General features: G+C 46.4%; 1 protein-coding gene across 1 annotated transcript in view; it reads left to right on the top strand.

Moving 5' to 3' along the window:
* Positions 1 to 23,954, top strand: part of LOC139259426 (putative methyltransferase DDB_G0268948) — a 121,119-nt gene that overhangs the window by 34,254 nt on the left and 62,911 nt on the right. Inside the window, exon 4 of the mRNA XM_070874892.1 lies at positions 23,250 to 23,350. Within this exon, the coding sequence (XP_070730993.1) occupies positions 23,250 to 23,350 (101 nt within the window). The remainder of the gene's footprint in view (positions 1 to 23,249; positions 23,351 to 23,954) is intronic.

Below are 23,954 nucleotides of genomic sequence, written 5' to 3'. Positions count from 1 at the left end.
TTCTCTATCCACGTCAATACATTACCCCTAATACCATGTGCTTTAATTTTGCACACTAATCTCTTGTGTGGGACCTTGTCAAAAGCCTTTTCATAGTCCAAATACACCACATCCACTGGTTCTCCCTTGTCCACTCTACTAGTTACATCCTCAAAAAATTCTAGAAGATTTTTCAAGCATGATTTTCCTTTCAAAAATTCATGCTGACTTGGACCGATCCTGTCACTGCTTTCCAAATGCGCTGCTATTACATCTTTAATAATTGATTCCAATATTTTTCCCACTACCGATACCAGCCTAATCAGTCAATAATTCCCTGTTTTCTCTCTCCCTTCTTTTTTAAACAATGGGGTTACATTAGCTACCCTCCAATCCATAGGAACTGAACTAGAGTCCATGGAATGTTGGAAAATGACCACCAGTACATCAACTATTTCTAGGGCCACTTCCTTAAGTACTCTGGGATGCAGGCTATCAGGCCCTGTGGATTTATCGGCCTTCAGTCCCTTCATTTCCTCTAACACCATTTCCTGACTGATAAGCATTTCCCTCAGTTCCCCCTTCTCGCTAGACCCTCGGTCCCCTAGTATTTTCGGAAGATTATTCGTGTCTTCCTTAGTGAAGACAGAACCAAAGTACTTTTTCAATTGGTCTACAATTTCCTTGTTCCCCATTATGAATTCACCTGATTCTGACTGCAAGGGACTTACATTCGTCTTCACTAATCTTTTTCTGTTCACATATCTATAGAAGCTTTTGCAGTCAGTTTTTATGTTCCCTGCAAGCTTACTCTCATACTATATTTTCACCCTTCTAATTAAACCCTTTGTCCTCCTCTGCTGAATTCTAAATTTCTCCCAGTCCTCAGGTTTGCTGCTTCTTCTGGCCAATTTATATGCCTCTTCATTGAATTTAAAACTTTCCCTAATTTCCCTTGTTAGCCATATTTGAGCCACCTTACCTTTTTTATTCTTACGCCACACAGCGATGTACAATTGTTGTAGTTCATCCATGTGATATTTAAATGTCTGCTGTTGTCTATCCACCATCAACCCTTTAAGTATCATTCTCCAGTCTATCCTAGTCAATTCACAACTCATACCGTCGAAGTTTCCTTTCTTTAAATTCAAGACCCTAGTCTCTGAATTAACTGTGTCACTCTCCATCTTAATGAAGAATTCTACCATATTATGGTCACTCTTCCCCAAAGGGCCCCGCACAACCAGATTGCTCATTAATCCTCTCTCATTACACAAGACCCAGTCTAGGATGGCCTGCTCTCCAGTTGGTTCCTCGACATATTGGTCTAGAAAACCATCCCTTATACATTCCAGGAAATCCTCCTCAACATCCAGGGGTATTCAACATTCAGGAAGGATGGGCATTGCTACCAGTTTGGTTAGCCCAATCAATATGCAGATTAAAGTCACCCATGATAACTGCTGTACCCTTATTGCACGCATCTCTATTTTCCTGTTTGATGCCATCCCCAACCTCCCTACTATTGTTTGGTGGTTCTGGTACACAACTCCCACTAATGTTTTCTGCCCTCTGGTGTTTCGCAGCTCTACCCATATAGATTCCACATCATCCACGCTAATATCCTTCCTTACTATTGCGTTAATCTCCTCTTAAACCAGTAACATTACCCCACCTCCTTTTTCTTTCTGCCTATCCTTCCTGAATATTGAATACCCCTGGATATTGAGTTCCCAGCCTTGGTTACCTTGGAGCCATGTCTTCGTAATCCCAATTACATCATATCTGTTAACAGCTATCTGCGCAGTCAATTCATCCACCTTATTACGAATGCTACTCGCATTGAGACACAGAGCCTTCAGGCTTGTTTTTTTAACGCTCTTTGCCCTTTCAGAATTATGTTGTAATGTGGCCCTTTTTGATTTTTGCCCCTGATTTTTCTGCCCTCCACTCTTGCTTTTCGCCTTCCTACCTTTTTCTTCTGCCCCCTTTTTACTTCCCTCTGCCTCCCTTCATAGATTCCCATCCCCCTGCCTTCTTAGTTTAAACCCTCCCCAATAGCACTAGCAAACACTCCACCTAGGGCATCGGTTCTGGTCCTGCCCAGGTGCAGACCGTCCGGTTTGTACTGGTCCCACCTCCCCCAGAACCGGTTCTAATGTCCCAGGAATTTGAATCCCTCCCCCTTGCACCATTCCTTAAGCCACGTATTCATCTGAGCTATCCTGGATTTCCTACTCTGACCAGCACATGGCACTGATAGCAATCCTGAGATTAATACTTTTGAGGTCCTACTTTTTAACTTAACGCCTAGCTCCCTAAATTCAGTTTGTAGGACCTCAACCCGTTTTTTACCTATATCGTTGGTACTTATATGTACCACGACAGCTGGCTGTTCACCCTCCACCTCCAGAATGCGCTGCAGCCGCTCCGAGACATCCTTGCCCCTTGCACCAGGGAGGCAACATACCATCCTGGTGTCCCATTTCCGGCCGCAGAATCGTCTATCTATTCCCCTTACAATAGAATCCCCTATCACTTCAGCTCTCCTACTCTTTTTCCTGCCCTCCTGTGCAGCAGAGCCACCCCTGGTGCCATGGACTTGGCTGCTGCTGCCTTCCCCGATGAGTCATCTCCCCCAACAGTACCCAAAACGGGGTATCTGTTTTGGAGGGAGATGTCCGCAGGGGACCCCTGCACTACCTTCCTTCCACTGATCTGCATCATGGTCACCCATTCCCTATCTGGCTGTGTAACCTTTACCTGCGGTGTGACCAACTCACTAAACATACTATTCAGGACATCCTCAGCATTGCAGATGCTCCACTGTGAATCCATCTGCAACTCCAGTGCCGCAATGCGGTCTGTCAGTAGCTGCAGCTGGACACACTTCCTGCACATATAGTTTCCAGGGACACTGGAAGATGCCCTGACTTCCCACATACCCTAGGAGGAGCATGATATGGTTCTGGGCTCTCCTGCCATGACTTAAACCTTAAATTAACCTAATTGATAACAACACCAAAAGGTTTCTTACTGATCAGAAAAGAAAAAGAAAAAGAAAAAAATTAAATACTCACCAATCCACCAGCCAATCACTTATCTGCTTGGCTGTGACATCACACTTCGATTTCTTTTTGCTTCTTTGTTTATCTTCTGCCCCTGCACCAGCACCAGATGGCCTCCTCCGATCTGCCGCCGCTCTGACTCGCTGCCGCCGCTCTTTGTAGTCCCGAGCCTGCTCCTCTCACGCTGCTGGCCTCTCGGACTGGCGCCTCGGATTAGCTGGCCCCTCGGATCAGCAGTCCTCCAGTCCTCCGGCACCATGCCCAAATCCAAAGAGGATTGGAAAATGATTGTCAAGGCCTCTGCTATTTCCTCTTTTACTTCGCTCAACAGTCTGGGATGCATTTCATCCGGGCCTGAGACTTCTCTACTTTCAAAGCTACTAAACACCTTAATACTTCCTCTCTCACTATATTTATTTCATCCAGAATTTCACACTCCTCCTCGATAGCAGTATCTGCATTGCCCCTTTCCTTTGTGAAAACAGACGCACTAAGAACCATGCCAACATCATCCACCTCCACACAAAGATTATCCTCATGGTCTCTAATAGGCACTACCCATTCTTTAGTTGCCCTCTTGCTCTTAATATATGTATAGAACATCTTTGGGTTTTCCTTCAAGAATGTTTCATGTTTTCTCTTAGCATTCCTAATATTCTTTTTAATTTTACCTCTTAACTTTCTATATTCCTCCAAAGATTCTATAGTATTTAGCTGTCGGTATATAACATAAGCTTCCCTTTTTTTCTTTATCCTCCCCTGTAAGTCCCTGGACATCGTTGGGGCTCTAGAATTGTTATTCTTACCCTTTTTCTTTAAAGGCACATGTTTGGCCTGGGCCTTCCGGATCTTCTCCTTGAATGCCTCCCACTGTTCCGACACTGATTTACCTACAAGTAGCTGTTTCCAGTCCACTGTGGTCAAATCACTCCTCAAGTTGGCAAAGTTTGCTTTTCCCCAATTCGGGACTTTTATTCCAGGCCTATCCTTGTCCTTATCCATAACCAACTTGAATCTGACTGAATTATGGTCACTGGCACCCAAGTGCTCTCCCTCTAATACCCCTTCAACCTGCCTAGTTTCATTCCCCAAAACTAAATCCAAAACCGCCTCCTCTCGTGTTGGGCTTGTTACATACTGACTAAAAATGTTCTCTTGAATGCATTTTAAGAATTCCACACCCTCTATACCCTTCACACTATATTTGTCCCAATCAATAGTAGGATAGTTAAAATCCCCTACTATTACTGCCCTATGGTTTTTGGACTTCACAGCAATTTGCCTACATATTTGCTCGTCTATCTCCCTCCGACTATTTGAGGGTCTATAATACACGCCCAGCAGTGTGATCGTCCCTTTTTTATTTTTCAATTTGACCCATATAGCCTCATTAGATGATCCCTCTAACATATCATCCCTCCTCACTGCTGTAATAGTTTCTTTATTCAATACCGCGATGCCCCCCCCCTTTTTACCCCCCTCTCTGTCTTGTCTAAAGATCCTGTAACCAGGAATATTGATCTGCCAAACCTGCCCCTCTTTCAGCCATGTCTCTTAAATGGCTATAATGTCATGCTCTCAAGTACCGACCTGTGCTCTTAGCTTATCCGCCTTATTTGCTATACTCTTTGCATTAAAGTATATACCATTTAGCACAGGAAGACCTCCTTGATTATTACTTACAAACCCTTGTTTCCTCTGTCTTACAGATTCACTTTCTAAATTCTTGCTATTCAATTTCTGCTTTACTTCCTTCCCTATTGAATTTATCTCAGGTTCTCATCCCCCTGCCAAGCTAGTTTAAACTCTCCCCAACAGCACTAGCAAAACTCCCCATGAGGATATTGGTCCCGGAACTGTTGAGGAGCAACCCGTCCAGTTTGTACAGGTCCCATCTCCCCCAGAAGCCGTCCCAATGCCTCAAGAATTTAAAGCCCTCCTTCCTGCACCAACTCTCCAGCCATGTGTTCATCCTCGCTATCCCTTCTATTCTTGTACTCATTAGCACGTGGCACCGGTAATAATCCGGAGATTACCACCTTTGATTTTCTTCCTGGCTCCCTAAATTATGCCTGCAGGACCTTATCCCTCTTTGTACCTATGTCATTTGTCCCGATATGGACCACAAACTCTAGCTGTTTACCCTCTCCCCCCCAGAATGCCCTGCGTCCGCTCTGTGGCATCCTTGACTCTGGCACCAGGGAGGCACCATACCATTCTGGAGTCACGTCTGCGGCCGCAGAAATGCCTCTCTGATCCCCTAACTATAGATTCCCCTATCACTAGAGCTCTTTAATTCTTCATCCCTCCTCCCTGTGCAGCTGAGCCACCCGTGGTGCCTTGGAATTGGCTCTGGCTGCATTCCCGAGAGGCACCATCGCCCTCACCGGTGCTCAGAAGTGAATATCGGTTTGAAAGCGAGATAGACTCACGGGGGGACTCCTGCACTACCTGCCTAGCATTCTTACTTCATCTGGTGGTTGTTATATCTTCAGTATAACTCACAGACACACACAAGCCGTAAGATGGCTGCTAACATCCGGAACCTAGTAAGGTGACCTGTTCTTTCTTTATTGTTGTAAACAGCAGTGGGTGCAGTGCAACAGTTGTCCACTAGATGGAACTATATATATATATTACACTTCTCCCTCCTTAATGAAGAAGTAATCATAACAAAATAATCATCATACATAATTTGTATGGTTATACTTAACAAAAGATTGGACGTATTTTGCAATATTTACAAATCAAGTTTAACCACTTGTTTTCTGTTTCGAAGAGGATACCTTCGCTCTCGAACAGAACCTTCCAAACATGTTGTCGAACTTAGACTCATACGAGGCTGATCCTGAAGAAAGTTTTCCTCCAAGGGATGCCCTTGATTTCCATTTGAACTCTCTCTAACTTCTGACTGTTTGTCTGGCTGACTCGGACTTAGACTTAAATTCTGACTTCCTCTTGGATTTATTTCCAGCACATTGGATGTAGGATATGCTAGTGGTACTTTACTTGTATCAAAACTACCTGATGAGTCAGAAATAATCGAATCATTCCAACCTTCAACTACTTTCACATTTGTAGGTAAAATATAATCAATGTGAACAAACCTAACCTGTCCATAATAAACATCTTGACCAAATATGTGCGAGAACCACATATTTTCACCACTCTTCCCGGTAACCACTTTAACCATTTATGGTGATGGTTCTACACTCTCACCTTCTGATTTAATATTCACGCTGCTCTCTTTTACTCTACCTCTATCATGATTCTTTTTCTGTCTTAATTGTTTCTCTTCTACAGACTGTGCCAAGTTTGGTCTTAACAACAAGAATCTGGTTCGTGGATGTCGTTTGAGAAACAACTCTGCTGGTGTTCTACCAGTAGTTGCATGAGGAGCATTACGATACATAATTAGAAAATTATCCAACTTGTGGTCCAATGACAACTGTTGTTTCTTTGGATTTGGATCCAACATCTGTTTGATGAGGGCACGTTTTACAATTTGTACTGTACGCTCTGCTGCACCATTTGAAGCAGTGTGGTACGATGCAACCTTGGTATGTTTCACACCATTTTTGCTCATGAACTGTGCAAATTCTTCTGAACAAAATTGTGGTCCATTATCAGAAACAATTTCTTCTGGAAGGCCAAATGAAGAAAATAATCTTTGTAAAATGTCTAATGTTTTACTTGTTGTTATTTTCCACATTAGAAACACCTCGACCCACTTCGAATGGCTATCAATCATAATGAACAATTGTTGCCTTCTAACGCAGCAAAATCGATATGTAGCCTTTGCCACACCCTTGGTACTGATGGTGGTTTTTTGCTTACCGATTGACATGTCATACACTGACTGCCGAGCGATGTGCTCTGTATCTTTATCTAGACCTGGACACCATAAGTAACTACGTACAAAACTCTTGGTCAAGTACATTCCCAGGTGCTGGTCATGGAGGTCACCTAATAATTTGGACCTGAATTTATTTGGTATAACCACTCTTGCACCCCACATGATACAATCTTTATCGACTGAAAATTCATTCGTACGAATTAACAATGGATGAATTTCTTTGTCTGTTACCTGGTTTGGCCAACCATTTGCAATATAATCATACACCTTTGACATAACTGGGTCAGGTTTGGTTGCTCTACCAATCACTTCAGCCGTGAGTGGCAGTTCATCAATGTATGAAAAATAAAACACTTCTTCCCTATCGGATGTAACTTGTGATGGGGAAGGCAATCTAGGCATAGCATCAGCATTACTGTGATCAGCTGATCATCTGTATTCAATATCATATGCATATGCTGATAAAATCAAAGCCCATCTCTGCATTCGGGCTGCAGCTAATGTTGGAACTAGGGACTTTGGATGGAGGATTGCTGTCGGGAGCTTATGGTCCGTAATGATGGTAAACTTATGACCATACAAGTATTTGTGGAACTTCTTGACCCCAAAAATTAATGCCAAAGCTTCCCTTTCGATTTGCGCATAGTTACGCTCACTGGCACTGAGAGTGCATGAAGCAAAAGAAATTGGTCTCTCCTCCCCACTACATGATACATGAGAGATTACTGCCCCAACTCCATTTGGAGAGGCATCACATGCTAGCTTGATCTCCTTAGATATGTCATAGTGAACTAACATGGTGCTCTCTGTCAATTTGCTTTTACACTTCTTGAATGCTGTATCGCATTCTTCTGACCACATACAATGGACCTGTTTCTTCTGTAGTTAATTCAGTGGATGTAATACTGTAGCCAAATGTTGTAGGAACTTCCCATAATATTCAAAAAGACCCAAAAATGATCGAAGTTCAGTGACATTCTTGGGAGTGGGTGCATTTCTGATTGCCTACCAAATTAGTATGTGATCTAAATAACATACTACCCCTTCAATACCTTGCAAAATCTGGTTCATCACCCCTTGGAATATGGCAGGTGTGGAAGACACTCCAAATGGTAGCCTATTAAATTAATATAGGCCTAGATGAGTATTTATAGTCAAACAAGACTTGGACTTATCTAGTTCAAGTTGTAAGTAGGCATTTGTAAGATCCAATTTTGAGAAGATCTGACCACCTGACAGTGTTGTGCACAAATCTTCTACATTTGGCTGTGTATTGGGGAGATTACCCTCTAGAACCTGGTTTACGGTTACTTTATAATCGCCACACAATCTTACCTTACCGTCGGATTTAGGTACAACAACAATAAGTGTAGCCCAATTACACAGATCTATCTTAGAAATAATATTCTCAGTCTCTAATCTTTTGAGTTCTTGCTCAACTTTCTCCTTGAGTGCATATGGTACAGGATGCGGCTTGCAGTAAACCGATCTCACGTCCTTCTGTATCCTGATATTCGCCTTGGATCGGACTGCCTGTTTCGCAGAACACCTTCGGATAATTCTTGATGACATCATCCTTTGATGCAAATCTCGTTTCAACATGAAAAATCTCACTCCAATCCAGCTTCAGTGATCCCAATCAATTTCTTCCTCGTAAGGCAGGCTTGTCTCCTGCCATAACTAATAGAGGCAAGCTCTGAAATTGATCCTTGTATTTCACCGGTACGGTGATACAACCTACCACAGGAATGTTCTTTCCCGAATAGCCTCGCAGTTCTATCTTGGATTTCTCCAATGGGAAGTCACCCAATTTTTCGAGGAATAGCGACTCCAGTAGTATACTCAGGGATGCACCAGTGTCGATTTCCATGAGTATCTTGGATCCTGCAACATCTATATGGATGATATTACTTTTTGAATCGCTGTTAGTTAACCTTGTGCTCCTGATGATGTGTAGCTCTAAAACCTCCTCGTCCTGTTGTTTTTCTTCCATGCTATGTAGTCTCTGGGGATGTCTACTTATAGCTTTGAAAGCTGGTTTACCCTTCAATCGGCATGCATTCGCAAGATGCCCAGTTTTCCTGCAGATATCATCATAGGCAGTCCCTCGGAATCGAGGAAGACTTGCTTCCACTCCTGAAGTGAGTTCTTTGGTGGCTGAACAGTCCAATACAAGAGCCACAGACTCTGTCACAGGTGGGACAGATAGTCATTGAGGGAAGGGGTGGGTGGGACTGGTTTGCCACATGCTCTTTCCGCTGCCTGCGCTTGATTTCTGCACGCTCGCGCCGTTGAGATTCGAAGTGCTTAGCGCCCTCCTGGCTGCGCTTTCTCAATTTAGGGGGGGGTCTTTGGCCAGGGATCCCATGTGTCGGTGGGGATGTCGCACTTTATCAGGGAGGCTTTCAAGGTGTCCTTGTAATGTTTCCGCTGCCCACCTTTGGCTCGTTTGCCGTGAAGGAGCTCCACATAGAGCACTTGCTTTGGGAGTCTCGTGTCTGGCATGCGAACTATGTGGCCTGCCCGGCGAAGCTGATCGAGTGTGGTCAGTGCTTCAATGCTGGAGTGTTGGCCTAAATGAGGACGCTGATGTTGGTGTGCCTGTCCTCCCAGGGGATTTGTAGGATCTTGTGGAGACATCGTTGGTGATATATCTCCAGCGACTTGAGGTATCTACTGTACGTGGTCCATGCCTCTGAGCCATACAGGAGGGCGGGTATTACTACAGCCCAGTAGACCATGAGCTTGATGGTAGATTTGAGGGCCTGGACTTCGAACACTCTTTTCCTCAGATTGCCGAATGCTGCACTGGCACACTGGAGGCGGTGTTGAATCTCCTCATCTATGTCTGCTTTTGTTGATAAGAGACTCCCGAAGTATGGGAAATGGTCCACGTTGTCGAGAGCCGCACCGTGGATCTTGATGACTGGGGGGCAGTGCTGTGCGATGAGAATAGTCTGGTGGAGGACCTTTGTCTTATGAATGTTTAGTATAAGGCCCATGCTTTTGTATGCCTCAGTAAATACATCGACTATATCCTGGAGTTCAACCTCAGAATGTGCGCAGACTCAGGCGTCGTCCGCATAATATGGATCAACGACAGAGGTTGGGGTGATCTTGGACCTGGCCTGGAGGCGGCGAAGTTTAAACAGCTTCCCACTAGTTCTGTAGTTTAGTTCCACTCCAGCGGGGAGCTTGTTGACTGTGAGGTGGAGCATGGCAGTGAGGAAGATTGAGAAGAGGGTTGGAACAATGACGCAGCCCTGTTTGACCCCGGTCCGGACATGGATTGGGTCTGTAATGGAGCACTGACCACACTCAATCAGTTCCGCCGGGCAAGCCACATAGTTCGCATGCCAGATACGAGACTCCCAAAGCAAGTGCTCTATGTGGAGCTCCTTCACGGCAAACCAGCCAAAAGTGGGCAGTAGAAACATTACAAGGACACCCTGAAAGCCTCCCTGATAAAGTGCAACATCCCCACTGACACATGGAAGTCCCTGGCCAAAGATCGCCCTAATTGGAGAAAGTGCATCCAGGAGGGCGCTGAGCACTTGGAATCTCAACACCTCGAGCATGCAGAAATCAAGTGCAGGCAGCGGAAAGAGCATGCGGCAAACCAGTCCCACCCACCCCTTCCCTCACCGACTATCTGTCCCACCTGTGACAGATTCGTCTGTAAAGGATTACGGCCTGCATGTCGTCGTGGAGCAGGCAGAGGATGTTGACAAACTTTTGGGGGCATCCGAAACGGAGGAGGACGCTCCATAGATCCTCGTGGTTGATAGTGTCAAAGGCCTTTGTAAGGTCGAAAAAGGCCATGTATAAGGGCTGGCGCTCCTCCCTGCATTTTTCCTGTGCTGCAAAGATCATGTTCGTTGAGGCCCCGTAGGGTTCGAAATCTGCACTGTGACTCCGGGAGGAGCTCCTCAGCCACAGGGAGAAGACGGGTGAGGACAACTTTCCTAGTGGCTGATAGCAGGGAGATTCCTCTGTAGTTGCCGTAGTCGGATTTGTCCCCTTTTTTAAAGATGGTCACGATCACTGCATCTCTGAGATCTCCCGGCATGCTCTCTTCCCTCCAGATGAGAGAGATGAGGTCATGTATTCGTGCCAACAGCGCCTCTCCGCCATACTTTAGCGCCTCAGCAGAGAATCCATCCGCTCCTGTAGCCTTGTTGTTCTTGAGCTGTCTTATGGCTTTGCCTACCTCGTGCAGCTTTGGGGTTTCACTGAGGTGGTGGCGGGTCGCATGCTGCGGGATGGAGTCGAGAATACTCGAGTCAAAGACAGAGTCTCGATTGAGGACATCTTTGAAGTGCTCCTTCCAGCAGGCCCTGACTGCCTCGGTGTCCTTGATGAGTGTTTCCCCGTTCTTGGCCAGCAGTAGGGTGGGCCCTTGGGAGTTTGGACCGTAGGTGGCCTTGACTGCAACGAAGAATCCTCATACATCATGGCTGTCGGCCAGTTGTTGTATCTCCTGTGCTTTCTCCATCCACCACCTGTTCTTTAGGTCCCAGGTTTTTTTGTTGGACCTCAGCCTTGAACCGCCTGTAATGTTGCTTTGCTGCCCCCGAGTAGGGTTGTTGGTTGAGGCTCAGAAATTATCTGCGCTTGCGATCTATTAGTTCTTGGATCTCCTGATCATTCTCATCAAACCAGTCTTGATGTTTTCTGGTTGAGTGACCAAGTGTCTCTTCACAGGCACTGGTTGTGGAGGCCTGGAGGGCAGACCGAGCGCTGTGGGCATTCAACCAGATTAGTTGTGAGGCGCTGGCTATATAGGGCTCTCTTAGCTGGGTCTTTAAGTGGCCCGGCATTGACTTTTTTGCGGCATTGCTTCTGCTGTTCCCTCCGCTTTGGGGCTATGTTAATGTCGATGATGGATCAGATTAGGCAGTGGTCCGTCCAGCAGTCATCAGCTCCTGTCATGGCATGGGTGATGCGCACATCCTTGCGATCCCTGGCTCGGACGATGAAATACTTGAGCAGGTGCCAGAGTTTGGAGCGAGGGTGTTGCCACAATACCTTGTATTTGTCCCTCTGGCGGAACAGGGTATTGGTAATGAGAAATTCATGTTCTAGACATTTTGTCAGGAGTAGGGTAGCGCTGGAGTTGGCTTTCCCAGCCCCTTTCTGCTAATCACACCTGCCCAGAGGGCTGTGTCTTTGCCGACCCTGGCGTTGAAGTCACCAAGGAGGATCAATTTGTCGCCGCGGGGACACGGGACAGGGATGTTTTGATGTTGGAATAAAATCCCTCTTTGGTCTCATCCGTTGCATCGAGTGTTGGGGCGTATGCACTGTAGACTGTGGTGCATTGGTTCTGGGATAGGGTGAGTTGATGAGTCATGAGGCGTTCATTAACCCCACAGGGGGAGTCTTCGAGGCGGTCGACCAGCTCACTTTTGATGACGAAGCCGACGCTGTGAAGGCGGCGTTCTTCCTCAGCTTTTCCTTTCCAGAAAAAGGTGTCACCTCCACTTTGCTCCTTGAGCTGGCCTTCCCTGCCCGCCGGTGCTATGCTCGTAATCAAGGATGAAAGTGAGAACTGTGTACAATGAGCAAGTGTGACCTTAGCTCCTTTAATAAGACTCCAGAGTGCAGGTACCTCGTGGGTGACCTGTTTCTATATCCCTTGGGACTCTGTAGGCCCTCTGGTGGTAAGTGAAATACAGGTCACAAGGGGTTAAATACATAACATCACTCCCCGTGAAGTCAACAGTACACTTATTTACAAGGTGAGACGATCTGGGGCTTTTTGCTCCCTTGTCGATCATCTCGGTACAAATGCTGGTGTAGGTGGGTTGGTCAGTTCTTCACTGGGCTGCTGGGCAGCCGGCCTTGCCGGGCTGCTGGGGATGGTGAGTTCAGTTTCGTGGTCAACTGTGATGTCAGTTGCCACTTGTATGTGTGTGTTGGAAGGTCAAAGTTGGTGGTGTCTTCTTTGGGTTGTTCGTAGCTGTTGGTGAACCGCAATTTGATTTGGTCCAAATGTTTTATGTGTGTTTGTCCATTGGCCAATTTGACCTGAAACAGCCTACTCCCCTCTTTGGCTGTGACTGTGCCAGCGAGCCATTTGGGACCATGTCCATAATTGAGCACAAACACAGGATCATTGATCTTAATATCGTGTGCAAATTTGCGCGGTCATGATACACACTTTGTTGATGCCACCTACCCTCTACGTAATCATGGAGATCAGGGTGGACAAGAGAGAGCCTTGTTTTTAGCGCCGTTTTCATGAGCAGCTCAGCTGGGGGAACCCTGGTGAATGAGTGGGGTCTGGTGTGGTAGCTGAGCAGAACTCTGAACAGTTTGGACTGCAGGGACCCTTCCGACACACGTTTCAAGCTTTGCTTGATGGTCTGAACTGCCCGTTCTGCCTGGCCGTTGGATGCGGGCTTGAACGGAGCAGATGTGACGTGTTTGATCCCATTGCGGGTCATGAATTCCTTGAATTCAGCGCTGGTGAAGCACGGCCTATTGTTGCTGACTAGGACATCAGGCAGGCCATGCGTGTCAAACATGGCTCGTAGGCTTTCAATATTGGTCGTGGACGTGCTTACCGACGTTATCGCACATTCAATCCATTTTGAGTAAGCACCCACAACAACCAAAAACATTTTGCCTAAAAATGGGCCCGCATAGTCCACGTGGATCCTCAACCAAGGTTTGGAGGGCCATGACCATAAACTTAGCGGTGCCTTTCTGGGTGCATTGCTCAGCTGAGAGCAAGTGTTGCACTGGCGCAAGCATGACTGTAAATCCGAGTCGATGCCAGGCCACCACACATGGGATCTGGCTATGGCTTTCATCATTACAATGCCTGGGTGGGTGCTGTGCAGTTCACATATGAATGTATCTCTGCCTTTCTTGGGCAAGACCACGCGATTGCCCCACAACAGACAGTCCGCCTGCAGGGACATTTAGTCTTTCTGGCTGTGGAACAACTTGATCACCTTCTGCATCTCCGCTGGGATGCTGGACCAGCTCCCATGGAGGACACAGTTTTTTACCAAGGACAGTAAAGGATCCTGGCTGGTCCAGGTCCTGATCTGGCGGGCCGTAACGGGGGACTTCTAGAATGTCTCCATGACCATGAGCAAGTCCGCTGGCTGTGCCATTTCCACCCCAGTGGTGGGCAGTGGCAGCCGACTGAGAGCATCTGCGCAGTTCTCTGTTCGTGGATTACATAGTTGTTTGCCCTCAGTGTGAGTGCCCATCTTTGGATGCAGGCAGAGGCATTGGTGTTAATCCCTTTGCTCTCAGAGAACAGCGATATGAGCGGCTTGTGGTCAGTTTCAAGCTCAAACTTGAGGCCAAATAAGTACTATTGCACTTTCTTTACCCCATAAACGCACACCAGAGCCTCTTTTTCAATCATGCTGTAGGCCCTTTCGGCCTTGGACAAACTCCTGGACGCATAAGCGACCGGTTGCAAAATCTCCGATTCATTCGCCTGTTGTAACACACACCCGACCCCGTATGACGACGCATCGCAAGCTAGCACTAATCTTTTACAAGGGTTATACAGGACAAGCAGTTTGTTTGAACACAACAGATTTATGGCTTTCTTGAAGGCAGCCTCTTGTGAATTCCCCTATACCCAGTCGTCTCCCTTGCGCAGTAGCGCATGTAGGGGTTCTAGCAGGGTGCTTAACCCAGGTAGGAAATTACTGAAATAGTTAAGGAGTCCCAGGAACGACCGCAGCTCCATCATGTTCTGTGGTCTCGGCGTGTTCTTGATGGCATCCATCTTGGCGTCGGTGGGTCTGATGCCATCTGCCGTGATTCTCCTTCCCAAGAACTCGACCTCCTGCGCCAAGAAAACACACTTCGAACATTTCAACCTGAGCCCTACGCAATCCAACTGACTAAGAACCTCTTCCAGATTCTTCAAGTGCTCAATGGTGTCCCTATCTGCAACCAGTATGTCGTCGTGGAAAACCATGGTGCGAGGAACCAACTTTAGCAGGCTCTCCATGTTCCGTTGGAAGATTGCCACGGCCGACTGAATCCCGAACGGGCATCTGTTATAGATGAACAGACCTTTGTGCGTGTTCATGCAGGTGAGGCCTTTCGAAGACTCCTCCAGCTCCTGCGTCATGTAGGCCGAGGTCAGGTCCAGCTTGGTGAACGTCTTCCCTCCAGCCAGGGTCGCGAATAGGTTGTCTGCCTTGGGTAGCGGGTACTGGTCCTGTAGCAAAAAACGGTTAATCATTACTTTATGGTCCCCATAAATTCTAGCCCACTTGTTGAATTCCACCGGCGCGATGATGCCTTCTCGCTGCAGCCTGTCCAGCTCAATTTCCACTTTTTCACACATCATGTATGGTACATTGTGGTGGATGGGTCACGTACCGGGAACCAAATGGATCCTCACTTTCGCCCCCGAGAAGCTTCCAATGCCTGGCTCGAACAACGATGGGAACTTGCTCAGAACCTGGGTACATGAGGCGTCGTCGACGGACGAGAGCGCTCGGATGTCGTCCCAGTTCCAGCGGATTTTTCCCAGCCAGCTTCTGCCAAACAACGTAGGGCCAACCCCGACACAATCCACAGCGGGAGTTCGTGTACTGCTCCGTCATAGGAGACTTTGACTTCTGCACTGCCAATTACAGGGATTAGTTCCTTTGTGTAAGTCCTTAGTTTGGTGTGAATGGGGCTGAGCTTGGGCTGTGTGCTTTTTTGCCCCACAGCCTGTCGAAAGCCTTTTTACTCATTATGGACTGATTTGCACCCGTGTCTAGTTCCATAGATACTGGAATACCGTTCAGTTCAACTTTCAACATTATTGGTGGACATTCCGTAGTGAATGTGTGTACCCTGTACACTTCTGCCTCTTCTGTACGAATCTCCAATTCAGCCTGATCCACAGTGGATCGATCTTCCTCTGCAACGTGGTGGTTTTCCGGGTTTGCAGCTTGCCTGCACATTCGCTGGAGGTGTCCCATTGTTCTGCAACCGTTGCATACATAGTGGCACTGCTTAAAGTGGCACTGATGGGGCCGATGATCACCTCTACAACACCAACAAGGTGTTAACTGCTTCGCATTAACGATTGATGGTGGACTCTGGGTCATCTGAGGTCAGGCAGCAGCAGCCGACGTGTACGTTCTGCCATGTACATTTCTGCTCGAAACCGACGTTACTTTATGCACAGTACTGACCGAAACTTCTTTACTCTGTGAAATCTGTTTGGTGTTGTCGCTGGTGGAATAAATACCTGGGCTATCGTTATGACTTTACTTAGGTTCGGAGTTTCTACAGTCAACAGTTTGCAAAGGATTATCTCATGGCCAATGCCCAGTACAAAAAAGTCTCTAAGCATTTGTTATAGGAATCCCTCAAACTCACAATGTCCTGCAAAGCGCCTTAGTTCGGTGACATAGCTCGCCACTTTCTGGCCCTCTGATCGTTGACACGTGTAGAACCGATACCTCGCCATCAAAATGCTTTCCTTAGGATTTAGATGCTCCCGGACCAGTGTACACAATTCTTCATAGGATTTCTCTGTTAGTTTTGCCAGAGCTAGGAGGTTCTTCATGAGGCCATAGGTTGTTGCCCCACAGAGAGTTAGGAGGATCACCTTTCGTTTGGTAGCATTCTCGTCCCCTTTCAGCTCATTGGCCACGAAGTATTGGTCGAGTATCTCCACGAAGGCCTCCCAATCGTCCCCTTCTGAGAACTTCTCCAGGATACCAACTGTTCTTTGCATTTTCGTGTGGTTGTTCGTTACCTCGTCACCAATTGCTATGCTCATAATCAAGGATGAAACTGAGTACTGTGTATAATGAGCAAGTGTGACCTTAGCTCCTTTAATAAGACTCTAGACTGCAGGTACCTCGTTGGTGGCCTGCTTATATACCGTGCTCCCAAGGGATGCTGGGATCCCTTGGGACTCCAACAGGTAGGCCCTCTGGTGGTAGTGTAATACAGATTACAATGGTTAAATACATAACAGCCGGGTCTTGCTTTGGGCGGCGATGTCGATGTCAAAGTGTCTAAGTTCCTGGGCAAATATGGCGGTGCGGCATTCCGGCCTGTCGCTTTTGGAGTTGTCCATGAGGGTCCTGACATTCCAGGTCCCAAACTTCATGTTAACGGAGTGGAAGATGCCTGTGAGTGAGTTCTTTTAATGTGGGGTGGATGTTGCACACCAGCCATCACACGGGCTTGGCTGAGTAAGGTCTTGGTCCAGTGGCAAGGGGGTCCAAGACAACTGGAGACCAGGCACAGCTGTATGAGCCTAGTTGCCTATGGTGAGATGTTGGCCACAAGTTAAAAAGTTACTGCAGAAGATAAAGGTACGCGGAGTCAGAGGAAATGTATTAGCACGGATAGAGAATTGGCTGGCGAACAGAAAGCAGAGAGTCGGGATAAATGGGTCCTTTTCGGGTTGGAAATCGGTGGTTAGTGGTGTGCCACAGGGATCGGTGCTGGGACCACAACTGTTTACAATATACATAGATGACCTGGAAGAGGGGACAGAGTCTAGTGTAACAAAATTTGCAGATGACACAAAGTTTAGTGGGAAAGCGGGTTGTGTAGAGGACACAGAGAGGCTGCAAAGAGATTTAGATAGGTTAAGCGAATGGGCTAAGGTTTGGCAGATGGAATACAATGTCGGAAAATGTGAGGTCATCCACCTTGGGAAAAAAAAACAGTAAAAGGGAATATTATTTGAATGGGGAGAAATTACAACATGCTGCGGTGCAGAGGGACCTGGGAGTCCTTGTGCATGAATCCCCAAAAGTTAGTTTGCAGGTGCAGCAGGTAATCAGGAAGGCGAATGGAATGTTGGCCTTCATTGCGAGTGAGATGGAGTACAAAAGCAGGGAGTTCCTGCTGCAACTATACAGGGTATTGGTGAGGCCGCACCTGGAGTACTGCGTGCAGTTTTGGTCACCTTACTTAAGGAAGGATATACTAGCTTTGGAGACGATTCACTCGGCTGATTCCGGAGATGAGGGACCTTATGATGATAGATTGAGTAGACTGGGTCTTTACTCGTTGGAGTTCGAAGGATGAGGGGCGATCTTATAGAAACATTTAAAATAATGAAAGGGATAGTCAAGATAGAGGCAGAGAGGTTGTTTCCACTGGCCGGGGAGACTAGAACTAGGGGGCACAGCCTCAAATTACGGGGGAGCCAATTTAAAACCGAGTTGAGAAGGAATTTCTTCTCCCAGAGGGTTGTAAATCTGTGGAATTCTCTGCCCAAGGAAGCAGTTGAGGCTAGCTCATTGAATGTATTCAAATCACAGATAGATAGTTTTTGAACCAATAAGGGAATTAAGGGTTATGGGGAGCGGGCGGGTAAGTGGAGCTGAATCCACGGCCAGATCAGCCATGATCTTATTGAATGGCGGAGCAGGCTCGAGGGGCTCGATGGCCTACTCTTAGTTCCTCTCGAGTTCCTAATTCTTATGTTCTTATGTAAAACACTCTGCCTTCACATATGGACAAATTTGAGCAATGTGTTGTCCCAGGTACCAATAGCAGGACTTCAATGCTCTGTTATGATTGCCAGTTTCTGAGACATTGGGGCCCAACTGCCTTTTACTTTTAACCTGCAGCTGATTCACCTCGGCTGTCTGACGACTGGAAATAATATGAAATTCTCGGGAATATTGGTCAACCATGTCCATTGACTTAGCTGTCTGACAAGCTAAATCAAAAGTCATTTCTTCTGATCACATAATTTTTCATCCCACAAACAAAACGGTCCCGCAATGCTCAGCCCTGAAAGTTTCCGAAATTACAGTGAATAGATAGCTTTTTTAATGCTACAATGTACTCACTGATATTTTCTTCGGTTAACTGTATTCAGAAACGATAACTTTCAGCAATTTCCAGGGGCTTAGGATTGGAGTGCTGTTCTAACTTAGTTAGAATATGCTTAAGAGATGACAGGCACAAGCAAATTTTTCAGGGTTCCATACACCTCGGGCCCTGCTTCAGTTAAGAAAATAGCCCGTTGTCTTTCTAACACCATCCGCTTATGGTTTTCGTCATTGGGGATTTAGATGATATTATTTGCGGTGAAAAACATTTCTAGCCGCTCCACATACGCTCCGAAACTTTCACGGTCGCATTGAAACGCCTCCAAACACCCCATTATTCCCATAGGCACGGCCATCTGGACTCTGGCAGTTCAGACAAGTGTGCTTGTAATTTATCTTGGATTTGTAGCTGTTAATCAAAACAGAGAAGCTCGCAAAGTCTCTCTGTCGGTTGGCTGAATCATCCACCAACAAAAATTGCAGCTTTGTTGTCCGATTATCCCATTCTTGTCACCATTTGTTATATCTTCAGTACAACACAAACACATACAAGCTGTAAGATCGCTGCTAACATCCAGAACCTAGTGCGATGACCTGTTCCCTCTTTATTGTTGTAAACAGCACTGGCTGCAGTGCCACAGTAGTCCACCAGATGGAGCTATATATATTACAGTGGTCACCCACTTCCCCTCTGTCTGCACGCTTTTAAGCTGCGGGGTGACCAGCTCCTGAAACGTGCTATCCACGTAGCTCTCAGCCTTGCAGATGCACCATATTGACTCCAGCCGCTGCTCAAGCTCCGAAACGTGGAGCTCGAGTACTTGAAACTGGAGACACCTCCTGCACACATGCGTCTAGGCTGTGCGAAGCATCCAAGACTTCCCACATGCCGCAGGATGTGCACTCCACAGGACTGAGCTCCCCTGCCATCCCTCTAATTAGACTTATCTAATTAAAATCTAATATAAAAGAAAAAGAGAAAGAGAGGTACTTACCAATCAAACAGCCATATACCTTTGACATAACTGGGTCACGTTTGATTGCTCTACCAATCTCTTCAGCTGTGACTGGCAGTTCATCAAAGTATGAAAAATAGAACACTTCTTCCCTATTGGGTGTAACTTGCGATGGGGATGGCAACCTGGACATAGCATCAGCATTACCATCTGACTTAGGTACAACAACAATGGGTGTAGTCCAATTACTTAGATCTACCTTGGAGATAATATTCTCCATTTCAGGTCTTTTGAGTTCTTGCTCAACTTTCTCCTTGAAGGCATATGGTTCGGGACTTGGTTTGCAGTAAAGTGGTCTTGCGTCCTTCTGTACCCTGACACTCACCTTGATATCTTGGATTGGACTGCCTGTTTCATGGAATATCTTCGGATACTGCTTGATGACATCCTCTTTCGATGCAAATTTCAATTCTACTCGCAAAATCTCGTTCCAATCCAGCTTCAGTGATTCCAACCAATTTCTACCTATTAAGGCAGGCTTGTCTCTTGCCACTGTTAAGAGAGGCAAGCTCTGAAACTGATCCTTGTATTTCACCGGTACAGTGATATGTCCTACCACAGGGACTTGCTCTCCTGAGTAGCCTCGCAGCTCTATCTTTGACTTTTCCAACGGAAAATCACTCAACTTGTCAAGATATAGTGATTCCGGTACTACACTCACGGATGCATCAGTGTCAATTTCCATGGGTATCCTGGTTCCTGCAATGTCTACTTGGATGATGATACTTTGTGAATCGTTGTTAGATACCCTTGTGCTCCTAATGACCTGTATCTCCAGAACTTCCTTGTCCTGTTGCGTCTCTTCAATGATATTTAGACTCTGTTGTTTGACTGGAATCATCCACCAACACAAATTTCAGCTAGGGAATCCGATTATCCCATCCTCATCGCCAATGTGATACATTCTTTTCAACATCACTAACACAGAGACTATACAAGGTGGCTCCAATACATCATGTGACTTTTATTATATTTACAGCAGTAGTTGCATTACCACAGTAGTCCACTAGGTGGAGCAGCAGTCTTCTAGCTAGAGCTATATTACACTCACAAACTCACACACACTCCCCACGATGTTGTGGCCTTTTTTTTTCTTTCTCCCTCCTCCCTCCCCTCTCACCTACAAAGCAAAGTCTTTTGTGGAGAGTCCACCAAAACACTCACCTATAGATCTTGAAATGGCTCTCCCTCCTTCCACACAGGTGATGGTGTTTTCTGCTATGGCAGCTTTTTCTTCCCTCTCTCAAACCCTGTAGCAGTAATATTGGCCCTATATGGTGGTGGTAGTGATGATCTGGTGGTGGTGGTGATCTAGTAGTAATGGTGGTGGTGGTAGTAACCTCGTCTTCCTTCTTCTCTCACAGAGATTCACTCTCTCTCTACATAAGAACATAAGAACATAAGAAATAGGAGCAGGTATAGGACATTTGGCCCATCGAGCCTGCTCCGCCATTCAATAAGATCATGGCTGATCTGATCATGGACTCGGCTCCAGTTCCCTGCCCGCACCCCATAACCCTTTACTCCCTTATCGCTCAAAAACCTGTCTATCTCCGCCTTAAAGATATTCAATGATCCAGCCTCCACAGCTCTCTGGGGCAGAGAATTCCATAGATTTACAACCCTCTGAGAGAATAAATTCCTCCACATCTCAATTTTAAATGGGCAGCCCCTTATTCTGAGACTATGTCCCCTAGTTTTAGTTTCCCCTATGAGTGGAAATAGCCTCTCTGCATCCACCTTGTTGAGCCCCCTCATTATCTTATATATTTCAATAAAATCACCTCTCATTCTTCTGAACTCCAGTGTATAGGCTCAATCTACTCAACCTATCTTCATAAGTCAACCCCCTCATCTCAGGAATCAACCTAGTGAACCTACTCTGAACAGCCTCCAATGCAAGTATATCCTTCCTTAAATACGGAGATCAAAACTCTACACAGTACTCTAGGTGTGGCCTTACCAATACCCTGTACAGTTGTAACATGACTTCTTTGCTTTTATACTCTATCCCCTTTGCAATAAAGGCCAACATTCCATTGGCATTCCTGTTTACTTGCTGTACCTACATACTAACCTTTTGTGCTTCATGCACAAGGACCTCCAGGTCCCTCTGTACTGCCACACGTTGCAATTTTTCTCCATTTAAATTATAATTTGCGTTTCTATTTTTTCTGCCAAAGTGGATAACCTCACATTTTCCCACATTATACTCCACCTGTTAAATTTTTGCCCACTCACTTAGCCTGTCTATATCCCTTTGCAGATTTTTTGTGTCCTCCTCACACATTGCTTTTCCTCCCATCTTTGTATCGTCAGCAAACTTGGCTACGTCACACTCGATCCCTTCATCCAAGTTATTAATATAGATTGTAAATAGTTGAGGACCCAGCACTGATCCCTGTGGCACCCCACTAGTCACTGTTTACCAACCGGAAAATTACCCATTTATCCCGACTCTCTGTTTTCTGTTAAAGTTAGCCAATCCACTATGCATGCTAATATATTACCCCCAACCTCGTGTACTTTCATCTTGTGCAGTAACCTTTTATGTGGCACCTTATCGAATGCCTTCTAGAAATCCAAATAAACCACATCCACTGGTTCTCCCTTATCCACCCTGTTCATTACATCCTTAAAGAACTCCAGCAAATTTGTCAAACATGATTTCCCTTTCATAAAACCGTGCTGACTCTGCTTGATTGAATTATGCTTTTCGAAATGTCCCGCTACTGCTTCCTTAGTAATGGACTCCAGCATTTTCCCAACGACAAATGTTAAGCTAACTGGTCTATAGTTTTCTGCTTTTTGTATGCTTTCTTTTTTAAATAGAGGCGTTACAGTTGTGGTTTTCCAATCCACTGGGACCGCCCCAGAATCCAGAGAATTTTGGTAGATTACAACCAATGCATCGACTATCTCTGCAGCTACCTCTTTTAAGATCCTAGGATGTAAGCCATCAGATCCAGGGGACTTGTCTGCCTTTCGTCCCATTTTTTATCTGAGTACTACTTCATTAGTGATAGTGATTGTATTAAGTTCCTCCCTCACTATGTAGTTGTAGCAGCTATAGCACCAGTTCATCCACGAGGCAAGCAACTGCAGACCTCATTGTGGATGACCTAGACACAACTAACTGGGTTTTATTGAGTCTTGTGACCACCACGTGACTGGCTAAGCCACACACAATGCAACATCCCTCAAGCCTGTTAGCATCCTCACACGTGCATACATTACAGGGTGTATAAATGATGATGATAAATGGTAAACAGGGGTCAAGGGATATGAGCCAGGGTGTATAAAGGGCAGCCAATCCAATCCGGCTAGTTTTCTGCCTCGGCTGTGGTTAGAAATTACCCTCCCCCCACTCTCCACCCCCGGATCGAGATATGTCCCACAGTTGCTTTAGTCACATTTCTGCCATGGGTGATCATAATATGCAACGCACCTTCTTGCAGCTAGTGGCCATAATAGTTATTATTTTGACAATAGTTATTGAATGATATGATGATTAGTTCTTTCTTGTGTCTTTTGTTTACAGATGTTCAAAACACTCGTGCCCTATGAGAGTGAGAAAAGACAGATTGTTCGAAATGAATACAAAGAAGTATTTGATGCTATCACATTCTCCGACAAAGAGAGGTGAGACCAGATAATACACAAAACAATCTTTGAACAAATTCTCAAAAAACTGAAGTGCTTCCTGACATCACCCCTGAACAGCATAGCTCTAATTTTAAGGTTATGTCCCCTTGTTCTGGATTCCTCCACCAGAGGAAATAGGTTCTCTCTATCCATGCGCATGGTGCCGAGAAGCAAGACCTGAGACTCGGACTCTCTTCCCCCTCCCGGCCGGCCTGGGCCCGATGGCGGCGGGAGAGGCCTGATGGTGGTGGGAGGGGGCCAATGGCGAAAGAGAAGCTGGGGGGAGGGGTGAAAGAGAGAGAAGTGGGGCCCTGCAATCAGTCCGACCACGTTGTTGCTCCGCGGGTTCTTCGATCGAGCTGCTGTTGCTCCTCTGACCAACTGCGCCTCCTGTTGAGCTGTGAGCCTCCGATCGGGCCATGAGCAGCGAGCCTCTGAACTGGCCCCGAGCCTCCTGTGAGCCGCGAGTCCCGGGCGGGGGTGGAGGGAGAGAGCCTGGGGGAGGGGTGGGAAAGGGAGAGAGCCGGGGGCGGGGAGGAGGAGGAAGAGAGAGACTGGGGGAGAGCGAGAGAGAGAGAGAGAGACACGAGGGAGGGGGTTG

Source organism: Pristiophorus japonicus, chromosome 3, assembly GCF_044704955.1.
Source record: "Pristiophorus japonicus isolate sPriJap1 chromosome 3, sPriJap1.hap1, whole genome shotgun sequence".
In the NCBI taxonomy this organism is placed as follows: domain Eukaryota; kingdom Metazoa; phylum Chordata; class Chondrichthyes; family Pristiophoridae; genus Pristiophorus; species Pristiophorus japonicus.
This window is presented reverse-complemented; position numbering and strand designations above follow the sequence as displayed.